This window comes from Larimichthys crocea, chromosome X, assembly GCF_000972845.2.
Source record: "Larimichthys crocea isolate SSNF chromosome X, L_crocea_2.0, whole genome shotgun sequence".
In the NCBI taxonomy this organism is placed as follows: domain Eukaryota; kingdom Metazoa; phylum Chordata; class Actinopteri; family Sciaenidae; genus Larimichthys; species Larimichthys crocea.
The window spans coordinates 37,609,325-37,622,849 of NC_040020.1; the positions used below are offsets into that span (position 1 = coordinate 37,609,325).

A 13,525-nucleotide genomic window follows, 5' to 3' on the forward strand; every position below is an offset into this window, starting at 1 on the left:
GGTGCTGGTGTTGGACGGGAGAATTATTCCATTTTTAACCTGCATGTCTATGGTAATTGTACAACACAAGCTGGGAGAAATATGGTTTATGACTTTTGAGGGGGAAAAAAATTCTATAAATATTTAACTACAACTTTTAAAGAGACATGCAAACATTAGTTTTTTTACATTTACTGTGTAGATTTATTGTGGAAATAGATATATATGTTGATGTTAAAATTAGTATCTTTTACTTAAAATTCCTTGGACAGGTATAAAAATATTTCTCAACACATTTAAAGTGTACCGTCATGTTACAGTTCAAAATGTCAAATCAGTACCAGCTGGCTCTTAGGCCACACATACAACTTGTTCTGCCAATGTTGTTTTTTTTTTTTTTCACGCAATCCCTGCCCTTGAAGCAACACAGCAGAGTTGCTTTACAAAATTCTACTGAACCACTAAAACAACATGAAGGAAAGCCCATTACTTGCCGTACACTGGTATCATGTATTCTTATGATCTAACATCAGACAGTTATTGGAGCAAAATCCAAAACATATGTACACTGAAATGATCCAGTGTTAATGTGACTGAAAAAACTATAATTAAAACTATATAACCATCATCAGCAAGTGAGAAATATAATTAAACCTTTAATAAACAAAATTAGTTTTATTTTGTCCAAATAATATTTCCCATTACACTGGTGATCCAATGTTGTTGCCAAAAAAATTCAATTGCTGTAAGGGAGCACTAGTCTGTTTGTGTCATTCATCCTCCAAAGGAAGAATTGACTTCCGGTCTCCATTCATCCATCATTGAGTGAAGCGGTGTATGTGGCAGTGTCTTGCATGGTAGCTCGCTGACATCGGTGTGTGAGTGTGTGTGTTATTAACTGATGAATGAGAGGCAAACTGCAATATGCTTTGGGTTAATGTGCTATATGAATGCAGTCCTTTTCTAGTTTACCATGCAGATCTTTTAGGTCACTGACTCATCAATGATGAAAACTGAATTGAATAGTTGAAAATTGAATTGGTGCCATTTTTATACCTTATTCATTATTAACTGAAAAAAGGACTGAGCCCTTATTTCAAAAGAAAATACTTTTCCTCAAACAGTGAAATACTTTTTGTGAGATTTGATCCTCTTAGATGGACTCGAAAAGACACTGACGGCCATCCACAGCTGACACCCCATCCCTATCTGTGTGTATATTCATCTGTCTGTCTATCTGAATCTGTACTACTCCACCCACTCAAACAGGTAGGTAGTGTGTTCTTCATTTGGCCATAATACTGTGTGGGAGCAGATCCACGTACAATGACACCTTTCCTCAGAGAGGTAAAATAAAAAGTCTCTGCCTCACATACTTCTAATAATCTTAGCACACATAGACTGTGGTCAATCACTTATATGTGCCCTGTTTTCCCACATAAACACATGCACCCTATATTGAGTCAGTAATCAGAAACACATTAATGTTTGTTCATTTAAATCCCATAAAGTCGACTCTTCTGACATCAGCTGAAAATCTATATCATTCATTCAGGTCCATCTGTGTTCAGAGTGTTTTTGATCTGTTAAAGCTCTTCATTAAGATATACCTTTATCATATTATGTTCATGCAACATGCACTTGTCACTAGTCTTTGATTTTTTTAATAAGGAGGATGTCCTCAACCTCTAAACCTATCAGTAAAAACTACTCTGTAGCCACGTCTTCCCTGAAATAGCTCGGTCTTTTCAGCAGCACAGACTCTACTGAGTCTTTTGCAACCACATGCTGCTACTTGTCACTTTGATCATGAAAGTGATGCTACTCTGTGGAATATATAGACTACAGTATAGTATAGAATGTAGTGTTTCTTGTATATAGTTTAAATAATTTTATGAAATTGACAGAAAGGAATAGGACCATGAGAAAAAAGGCTACTTCAGCACCATGTTTAGGACTATCAATTTATCAATACACAGCACAGTTAGCCTAATTTTTCAGAGCTATGGTTGGGTGCAGAGATTCTGACTTGTACAAAGGACTAACATGCTCCCACACTATCTCTACTACTAAGGGGTGGAGAGCGGGGATGGAAGGTTAACAAGGGGGATGCACTTTGATCATTTTGCTAACAAGGGGGCTGGCATCACCCATCAAATTGCCTATTGCTTGTAATCAAAAGGGCCCTTTCACAGAAGGGAATTTTGTAATAAACCATGCTACCTTGGCTGTAATGCCGAAACACAACACAATGGAGATGTTTTTTATTTGTACTCAGAAATACATGTACAGTATAAATGACACATTGGCACGCCGATGGACAGACAGTGCTGTCGTTGAGTCATAATGGGGTGAACACACAGCATTCACATTTTGATCTGTTCTACGGGCTTATACTTCACTTTGTCTAAATCAGTATGCAGTGTCTTGTGATATTTCAGTAAAATAAAACATATATTTAAGAACAGCAATCCAGTTTTAGTTTGTAAGTTACTGGTTCTAATGTTTCAAACTGCTGACTTGATTCAGTTCTTCACCTGCCAAACAGTAGTGAAAGCAGTCTGCAGACCAAAACGATGAGATTTCTTTATGCAGGTCATTAGATATTATTAAAAATGACGTAACAAGACAAATAAATGGCTCATCGTGAATCATTTTATTCATTTCCCATAACTGTATGTCATTTTATCATCTGTGGAACTTGACCTTAAACATACACGCACATATTGGATTTCAAACAGAACACAACAAGAGCTGAATATTAAATGAATAAATAAATAGTTTTGAAAAAATAATCACATGAATAATCTGTGTAAAATATATAACTGAGATGAATACATTCTATATTGGTAGATCTTGTTTGAAGCATACAGCCTTCCGCTGACATGTGAACTAGTTACATATTACACAAACAAGTGCAAGGTCAATTGCTTTGTCCATAAGAACACTCCACCCTCCAGCTCAACGCATTCAACGGTTCTAGAGTCCTCAGAGCACTGATTCACCAGGACACTCTTTCAGGTAGGATATTTCTGTCTTTTTATATTACACATACGGTATGCAGTATGTGCGTCTGTGTTGGGCAGCATGCTTTTTCAAATGTATTTTCTTTTGCAGATTAGTAATTAGTCTGCAAATTGCTCTGCTAAGGAACTCCACTCTGGAACATGGGGAGTTTATGTGTTTGTATATGTGTGTCTCAAATGTGCATACAGGTTTTCAAGCCGTAGAAGAAGCTAGTCCAGCAACAAGGGCTGTGTTTATGGGTGTGATGGGAGGACCCTTCATACCCATAAACATGGCCCTTAAAATGAAGGATTAAACAGAATATATTGTTCATGATATAACATGCAGACCTTTGGCATGAATTGTGGTGGATAAATTTAGTACATGATGAGGTGAGCCAAGATAAATCTGACAACGGATTGGCTGGTAAAGTCCTCGAGTTCCCAGAACTTCATGGCTGATGTTCTGGTAAATAAGTGAGGTTCAACAAATTGGTTGAGTACGGTAAAGTCCTTGAGTTCCTATAATTTGGGGTTCATATCTAACTGTGCAGCAGATGCGGAATGATAAAAATAATTTCCTGCCTACTACACTGATGACACTAATATCTTTAATAATATTTATTACATGTCTTTTATTATTACTTTGACTTGTGGTGGAGTAATTCTGTAAGAACACTTTTAGTGACAGTAAATAAAGGATTTGAATATTTTTTTCATCCACTCCTCCATTTGTGTTTCTGAGATTTAGGTAATGTCATTATCTACACCCAGCTTGGCCTACAAGCAATAATCCATAACCTGCATGATTCCTGTCCAGCAGACTCTGTACTTATTGATAGTGGCAGCGTTATTATGGTCAGTCACATTTACAGCATTGTTGTATGTGTGTTTTGTTTTATTTTCATCTCAGCCTTCAGAGTGTGGAGCTGCTGTGCATGGCCAACTATTACTACTACTACTACTACTACTGCTACTATTTACTATTGTTGAAAACATTTGGTATTACAAACCACGAGGTTGTGGAATATTTCCAAGAAAACTCATAATTGTATGAATGTGATACAGAGATTACTGTAATTACTGTCCTAGTATGAAGCGTGGGTGTATGTTAATGTTCAATGTTCAAGTGTATTTGTAAGCTACAGTACTGATAGTAGGTTTTGATACTTGATAAGTGGCATGCAAACATAAACTTATTTGATACTTATCTCTGATGGCCCAGTGGCTGTATGGTCCAAAGGTGGAAGGAGCTTTAAGATGAAAGAGTAGGTAAGGTGACTCCTCAGTCAAAGTGATGGATAATTTGAAGGAGGACAATGCATGGTAAGACCCCATAACTTCTTTTAATAATAACTGACCGGTCAAGATTCATGTTTAATTTTATTAATTTTTTAAGTGGTTGTATAGACCTGATTTAAATCATCTTAAAGCCAACTGCACTGAATCATGATCAAGAATGAGATTTACACTTCTGCTGTGTACTCAGGCAATCAGCATCACATACACAGAAAGTACATTATCAGATCAGAAGAATCATTTGACTGTTTGAATTCTTTTCAGTGCGGATGTGGAAAAGCTCATAACTTACTTCAGTGAATTGTCAAGGCAAAAGCATGACATCACAAGGTGAGAGGTTCTTTCTGCATATTTCAAATGATATTTCAAGCACTTTTACTTTAAAGTGAAAGTTGATAATGAATGAAAAACTAATGATGTGGTCTTCTATAGAAAAGCATGATTACTATTTGTTATAATCTGCTTATGGACAGGGGTCCAGTTGTACATCTCTTGTAGTGCACTGATAAGGAGCTTGTATAAAATAAGCTATGAAAGTTTGAGTTATGTGACCTAATGTGCATGTCAAAACAAAGTGTTACTATTAAAACATTCTCTACAATTGCAAAATGAATTTCAGATTGAAGAAAGGAGAGTCTCGGCCCAGATCTTGGAGCACGAAGTCTAACCAGTCCATTGAAAACCCATTACTTTTAAAAGGCAGACAGTAAGATAACATACATTCACAGCCTCACTCAAATGGAGCCTCACTGCACTTTGATTTTTTCTTTCATATAACAGATTTACAAACTGCACTTTCATATCAGTTTAAAGAAAGCTTTGCATTGTTCCAGTGTGGACACACCAGACTCAGAGGAGGCAAAAGAGTCATCACTGATCTTCCCTCTTGATTTGAAAAAAGAAAAGTAAGATATAACGATGGCTCATTCATTTACATTCTTACGTAACGCTCATAATGTAAGATAAACAAAAACAATGTCCGTTTGTTGTCTTACTCTTTTTATAAAATACATGTGTAGTAAAAGTGTATCAGTTTAAGATAAGTTGAGCATGTGTTTTGTGTTTTGTAAATTTCTTGTATGAAATAATATAAGAGATTTACAAACTGCACTTTCATATCAGTTTAAAGAAAGCTTTGCATTGTTCCAGTGTGGACACACCAGACTCAGAGGAGGCAAAAGAGTCATCACTGATCTTCCCTCTTGATTTAAAAAAAGAAAAGTAAGATATTATGATGGCTCCTTCATTTATATTCTTATGTAACGCTCATATTGTAAGATACTCAAAAATATTGTAAGATAAATAAATCCCAGTCAAGTTGGATAGTCATATGTGTTTTGTCCCTCAAACATAAAGTGTAACTATTAAAACATTTTTTAAAACTGCTAAATGAATTTCAGATTGAAGAAACGGAGGTCACAGCCCAGCGAACATTTGAGCATCAAGTCTGGCCAGTCCCTTGAAAACCCATTACTTTTCACAGGCGAACGGTAAGATAACATACATTCATTATGAGGTTTCTATTAGGGGGTTAGCACAAATGCTTTGTGTTTAAACAGAATTTCTAAGGGACAGGACTGGCTGTTACAGATTTGATTTGGTGATATACTAATGGAAATACAGTTACTATATTTAATTTCTCATACATTCTGTAAATAGAGCCACCAAATCTGACAAATCTAACCTTTAAATGTTAAGCAGCTGCAAACCCCTTAATGGTATCCAATCCAAGGTTTGACAGACCTGATCTGCCTATATATGGTTGCAAAGCTATTGCTGTTCTTGCTGAGGGGTTTTGTGAACAGTATATCAATGTTGTCGTTCTTTCAGATCGGAGATACGAGGTTTTGATGACTTTCTTTCCAGATCGGAGATAGAAGGTTTTGATGACTCTCTTTCCGGTGTGACAGGCTTATCTTCAAAGGACGACGGACAGTAAGACAGACTTGTGACAGCTTTTGCTCACTGACACTGTTTGTTTCTCAGTTATTTGTTTATAATAACTGTATGGAAAACTTACATTGCAAGGGTTTAAAGATCTTATAATACTTTTAGAAAGAGGACATCAGTGTCTGGTTATTACACAGAGAAGTTGCCAAAGGATTTACAGTAACCTTATATTTGGCACACTTGTCAACACATTGGACTTCTTGGAACATTGAAAAAACAGAAATTGAAAACTGATTCTTTCATAATCACTTCTGCATCTTTACCTTTAAAATGTAATGACAATCATAGAGCTGGCATGGCCTCATGGCTACGAAGTGTGTTACCGTTGACAGTATAAAATATGTGCGTTTTAGGAACTGCAGTTTTTGGCAATTGGTCTCACTTCGCAGTCACAGAGGTTGCCGCTTGTCTGTAATGTGGAAGGTGATGGCTACCACAGTGACAGACTGACCATCGCTCAGTGTGATCTTGCATTGCACCTTGCACTGCATTCATAGCCACTTGCGAAAATCTCCTTGTGGTAAATGTGATGTAATGTTAGCTAAGATAGCAACTCAGCGAGGTTACATCTCTGTGTGTCTATCTGGGAGTGTCAGTATAGCTACGTAGCAGGCCACAGCCTAGTGTTGGGAAACATGGCTTTATACAAGGGCACAAAGAGTTTGGGCAGTTGGTGATGAAACCTGACACCATATACGCCAACTGCCTCCAAATCAGTCAACAGCAAAATAGTTAGGTACAGTGTACATTGCAATACATCTTTTCACTATTCCAATATCTAATAAAATCACCAACTTTGGTTTAGTTGAGTAAGATGTGAAAATATTTTGGATCTACAGCTGTTTTTCCCTGATTGGTTTAGTGAGCAGTCATCTGATGTTGTCCTTCTTTCAGGCGGGAGACTGCAAATGATGACTATTTTTCCTACCGGTCGAAGTCACCACAGGGCATCGGTTTTGTACAGTAAGATAGGCTTTTTTACTCATTGACACCATACTCCTTTTGTTTCAGTTATTTGTCTTTAAATAACTTACAAACTGCAGGAATTTAAAATCTTGTAGTACTTTTAGAAAGAGGAGTCTGTGTCTGGTTGACACAAGTTACCAAAGGATTTAACTCCTGAAGCATATTCTGTACACTTGTCAACACACTAGAAACTTTGAAAAAACAGAAATAGTGAATGGATGGAATATTCTTTGGTAGATAAGACCTTGTCTTGTCTTGAAGAGTTTAGAGATTATTTTTGGCTTATAACCTTCTTTCAGCGAGGGATTGCTAAACTCCTTCATCTTTTAATCTCTATAATGTTTCAGGTTTGTAACACATGGTTTTGTTTGACATTATCAGTAGTTCTTACTATAATTATAATAAGGAAGTAAATTGATCTTTATGTGTCAAATGGGTGGGATGCTCCTTGTTAATGCCTGATGTAATTAGTATTAGTATATCACTTTTGGTAAAAACAAAAACAGTCTTATGCACAAGCTCATGCCTAATTCGAACCTGATTGTATGGATTAAAACAATAGCCACATACATAACCAAAGCTTGTCTTCATTAAGAACTCTCAGTACAAATGTATCACAAGTATTAGCCCTTCTTTAGCTAACAGAAACACTTGGCTATTCCTTCTATCAAAAACACATATATCATACATTTCTATTACTGCCTTCTGTAATAAATAATAGCTGCATTTTGTTTTTCTTCTTGAAAATAGAGGAGGAACAGTGCAGTGTGACATTTGTGGCAAGAAGACTGCAATGAAGACCTGTCTGACCTGCAACGCTTCCTACTGCGAAAAGCATTTCAGGCCGCACTACAAAGTAAAAGCTCTGAGTAGACACAAATTCATAGATGTGTCTGAGGAAGTGGAGAGGAAACGCTGTCAGCATGACAGGTCTCTAAGGTACTTCTGCAGGACTGATCGCATGCCAATCTGCAGAACTTGTGTAAAGGGAATTCACAAAGGTCATGACATCATCTCACAGAAGACAAAATATGCTCCAAGTCAGGTGAAAATCTGAAAACGTCTACATAATGTGAAAATATCTTGTAATAGTGACTTGCTTTTGTTATAATGAATACTATTCTTTTACAGGTGTCTGGTAGTGATGATTACCAGAACCCTGAATGGCCTGAGACAGGTGAGTAAATACAGTACTTTAGATGTACAGATAAGTGGTCCCTAATTACAGGAACATTGATACAATTTATACTGGTTTATAGTATACAATATTGACACTTCAATAACAGTTATCTGGACATAGAAATAAGCAATCTAGTTGGGTAACAGTTAATGAAATACAGAAAAGTTCCACTTCAAAAATCATATACTGCATCAGAAAAAGAGTTTTATGTATGTCTTGTGGAAAGTTTTCTATCACTTTATTTACATAAATGAAGAGAAGACATTACTAAACAATCTTTGAAAGGGCCAGTGAGGACACAATAAAGTCAGCCACTAATGTTTTTATGACATGCTGGAAAGAGACAGACTTTGTTCTAAAGTTATGCTCAAGCATTTTATCTGATGTCATGGGGCAAAGGTAAAAACCATAGCATGTGTTAATAACACATAAATTGTATCTAAAGTATAACATATTTCTACATCTCCAGAACCTGTTACTAAAAGTACTTTTAATGGCTAATGATCCATTGTCAGTTTTATCATTTGCCTGTGGTGGCCCCTCCAGAGATTCCTCCTCCAGAGGGGCCTCTTCCAGGGATGACCCCTCCTAAGGTTCCCCCTCCTGGTGAAATCAAGTTCCTGTCAGTGGAGCAAAACTCTGTGACCCTAAGCTGGGAATGCCCAAAGGGACTGAAGAAGAGATCTAAGAGCTTCAGAATTGAGTGGAGCTCCTCTACAGACATGGAAGATCATGTAGTCATCAAAGATGTTTGTCACGCTACAATAACCAAACTGAAACCTGGACAAAAGTATTGCTTCAGTGTGGCCACAGAAGACGAGGATGGCAGTTTAAGTGAAAAGGTCACAGCATCTGTTTTCACAGGTAAGACAGAACATGCTATGACCTGTTTCTTTTTTCACTGCAGTGTGTTCATATTTTATATACTACATTGTTAGTTTTGGCAGACTTTCTGTCAGTTATATCATTTACTGTAATGTATAAATATGTAATACTGTAGTTTTACTGTAGATGGATGCTTAAATCAATAATTTTCAAGTGGCACAAATGAATTCTTGTGCTGTTTTATGTTTGCCAGTGATGCCCCCTCCTGGTAAAATCAAGTTCCTGTCAACAGAACCAAACTCTGTGGTCCTAAGCTGGGAATGCCCAAAGGGTCTGACAGGCCCTACGAGCTTCAGAGTTGAATGGAGTGCCTCTAGGAAGAAGTGGAGCTCCTCTACAGAGGTGGATGATTATTTAGTCATCAAAGATGTTTGTACCGTTACAATAAGCAAGCTTAAACCTGGACAAAAGTATCAATTCAGCGTGACCACAGAAGACGAGGATGGCAATTCAAGTGAAAGGGTCACAGCATCTGTTTCCACAGGTAAGACTAATGCAAGTTGCTTTTTCACAGCAGCATGTTTATATTTTGTTGATGAAATTAAACATTTTTATTTCAAATCTTATTTTTTTATTTTCAAATCTCTTGCAGTGGTACCAGCACCTCAGAACTTAACAGCAGAATCTTTAGAGGGCACAACAGTGTCCTTGAAATGGAGAAAAGGAGAAAACATGGAGGAAATTCCACATAAGTTTCTTATAACAGTTGAACATCCAGGGGCAAAACAGCCACCAATGTACACTGAAGACTGCCAAAAGATATTCCCTGATTTACAGCCAGACACAAAGTACAGGTTCTATGTGTCAACAATGCTGAACGATCAGTACAGTGAGGCAGTCTCAGCAACTATAAACACAGGTGAGGCATTATATTGACTATAATGTCACTGTAGTTGCAGGTAAACTGAAATACTGGCAGAAACCTAACTGGTAACTTGTTATCATATATTTACCTTGATCATGTGACAAGCAGTCCTAATTATTGCTGCCACCTTTATGTTTGCCAGAATCACCTTTCTAGCTTAGCATGCTAGCATGCTAATATGTGCTGATTATTATGTTGCATTTGAATGTTGGCCTAGATGTTCAGATACCTCACAGAATAAATGAAAACTTTGACCTTGTGATAGCGCTAGAGGAAAAGTCAAGGGATCACCAAAGTGATCAGGATTCATCTGCATCAATCCCACCAATGGTTAAGAGATATTTCAGTCTTGCCCAACTTGTTGTACCCACCAAAAGGCAGACTGACAGACAGATTGACTCACAGAATGACATTGCCATCCGCAGAGTCATCTAATCTCACAGAGTTGTCACTTCCAACACAGTCTCTGGCTTCAAGCCTCTGAACCCTTGGTCCCCTGGCCCTGTGCCCAGTAGGCCCTTCCATTATTCCCCTATTTATTAGCCCCTCCAATTCTAGTAAATTGGTCATCGTCTGTGTCTTTCAAACTCCACACTCCAATTTGTACCATGAGCATTTTGTTCAAAATATGACGTCTCCAAGCCCAATCCAAGATGACTTTATCAGAAGTTATTTTCTCAGACTTGACAAAGGCTCTCAAAGCCACAGAAAACATTATGTCATATACTACACTGTTAGTTTTAACAGACTGAGACTGAGTAGTGCTGCCTGTGATAAGTGAACTGTTCTTTATAAGTACTTTTGGTAAGTAATAGAAAAAGAGCTAAATGTTACATGCTGTACATTCATTGATCTCTTCATGTTGATTCACAGAGTCACTTCTCAGGGAGATGCTGTCAATGATAGGACTTCAAGACCAGTATGACAAGCTCACACTCAGCACTGTTATGAAGATAAATCAAAATGATACATCAGAGAACAAACTCGAAACTTCTCATTCTGAGGCATTTTTGAAGAAACTTATGATGCTGAATGCAAATGCTAGAAATGTCAGATGTGTGCCTTGCGATGAATACACACACAAGAACAAGACCATCAATCCCATGGACCTGATAACTGCATTGATTCTTTGTTCAGACAGCTTTCTTCAGCAGAACATTGTTTCTAAAATGGCACTCTGCCAGTTTGCTGTCCCGCTCTTACTGCCCAACTGTGAAACAAAAGAAGTCACATTGATGCTGTGGTCCATGCGTGAAATTGTCAGAAACGTCACACCGTCAAACCAGGCAAGAAGGTTGAGATGTGAAGAAAGAATTGTGTTCTCTAATATTCCTCTGGTGTCGTTTGTCAGGCTGGGGAAGGCAGTCTTATCCAAATCTCAGATACTGAACAAACTGTTCAGTAACACTGATACATTTCATCACCGTAACATGGTGTGTGGTAATGTCGCCAGGAAGATTTCAAACGGGCTAGTCGAAATCAGCTGGTACCTCCCATGTGGGAAGAGTAACGTTGATAAATTCAATGAACCACTGGCTGTCGCCAACCTCAGAGGAGACATCCAGATCTTTGACAAGCAATTCAAGTTCCTCTGCCAGACTTCTGCAGTCATTTACATATTCTGTGATGAATCAGAAACTGACTACTTCAAGCATCTGGAGAGTAAAGATGTGAAAGGAAATGTCATTTTGATTAGCAGCTTCCAGGAGAAAAGCTTCACACTCAAAATGATGACGATGGAACCACAGTTAAAGATAACTGATATAACCCAAAAGAAAAAGACTGATGCAGAGCTGACAAAAGCTCTCAATGAATCAATCTCAAGGATGCTAGAAAACTGCCCATCCAAAGTGTCACTGGAAAATCTGGTTGACACAGCTTGCCTGTATGGGTTTCTCGTTGATGAAAATAGTGATTATTGCAAGAGTGCGCGGGAGAATGCAAATGCTATCACTAAACATGTTCGTAACACCTCCGAATTCAAAGAAAAACAACTGATTTACCAGGGACACATCTGGAAAGTGATTTCGTGGCTGGAAACTGAGTGCTGGAGACTGCGAAGAGCTGGCAACCGAAACACTGAAGACTACCGCACATATTTGATGAGAAAAGAAAGGGGTCATAGAAGAAGCCAGCAACAATTTGAGATGACAGCTGCAATATCAAGCTTCTTTCATGGGGTCAGCTCAGAAGTGCAACGCTACTATTTCCTTAAATGGTTGGAAATGGATCTGGACAATCTGTCCCGGGAAGAACTGTCAGTTCTGAAGGATCGATACAAAGAGCTAAGCCAGACATTTCCCCAAGACTGCGAAAAAATTGCGGAGATTGACAAGCAAATATCTGTTCATTCTTTATGCCTGGATCACTTTTTTCGAGAATGTGGGCAACTGTACGAATGTGTAGATTGCCTACCAGAACACAGCAGTCAGAGAAAAAACATACAACAACTACCTGCACTGTGTGCTCAAATGCTGCTGGATGGTTTCCCTCTTGAGCTTGTCGATGGAGATGTAGCAAACATCCCGATGAAATGGATCACAGAGGTGCTTACTCAGCTTCACTACATTTTGCAGTCTAACAGTAAGCTCAAGGTCATAACAATCATTGGAGCTGAAAACTCAGGAAAATCGACTCTGCTCAACACCATGTTTGGGGTCAGGTTTGCCGTCAGCAAAGGAAGATGCACCAGAGGGGCATTCATCCAGGTGATCACTGTCAACAAAGACATCAGCGAGGAATTGGGGTGTGACTGCATCATAATCATTGACACAGAGGGACTGAAGTTGGATCAGTTGGTTCAAGATGATCACAGCCATGAACGTGATAGGGAAGTAGCAAGCCTCGCTGTGGCATTAAGTGACGCCACAATCGTCAGCATTTTCAAGGACACCTCAAGTAAGCAAGACATCTTAGAGAAGGTGCTTCATGCTTTCACAAGATTAAAGGATGTGGGAACAAAGCCACTGTGTCATTTTGTGCATAGTAACATGTCTGACATGGAAAGGACTGGAGGAAGGAGAACTGGTCAAGACTTGATGGAAGAGCTCAATCAAATGATCCAGAAGGACACTAGGATGAAGAAGGCCAACGTCACCAAGATCTCTGATGTGATGGAGTTTGATCCAGACACTTGCAGCAGGGACATTCCTCCACTTTGGGATGGGACTCCACCAATGGCTCATTTCAGTGTTGAGTACAGTGAAACTGCTCATGCTTTGAAAAAGCAACTAATAGGAGACCTCAAAAGGTGCAAGAATAGGGGTGATCTGACACATTTTACCAGGAGGGTGGAAAGTTTCTGGAAGGCTTTATGAGAAATGAAGCCACAGGAAACTGATGTGAACACAGGAAAGGGGACGCAGAATAATAATAGAGCAGATTTGAGTGTCATCA

General features: G+C 38.3%; 1 protein-coding gene and 1 long non-coding RNA gene across 2 annotated transcripts; both read left to right on the forward strand.

The window, feature by feature from the left end:
* The first annotated feature begins 5,116 nt into the window (after window positions 1–5,116).
* LOC113746572 (uncharacterized) lies at window positions 5,117–5,754 on the forward strand. Its single transcript, XR_003462962.1, has 3 exons — window positions 5,117–5,188; window positions 5,433–5,504; window positions 5,684–5,754. It is a non-coding gene; the product is annotated as an uncharacterized LOC113746572 (long non-coding RNA).
* A 4,211-nt stretch (window positions 5,755–9,965) lies between these two features.
* LOC104927695 (up-regulator of cell proliferation) lies at window positions 9,966–13,475 on the forward strand. The gene is made up of 2 exons (XM_010741832.3): window positions 9,966–10,123; window positions 11,003–13,475. Exons 1-2 carry the CDS (start codon window positions 10,000–10,002, stop codon window positions 13,444–13,446), a joined length of 2,568 nt encoding a protein of 855 aa, XP_010740134.2. The 5' UTR covers window positions 9,966–9,999; the 3' UTR covers window positions 13,447–13,475.
* The last annotated feature ends 50 nt before the right edge of the window (window positions 13,476–13,525 follow it).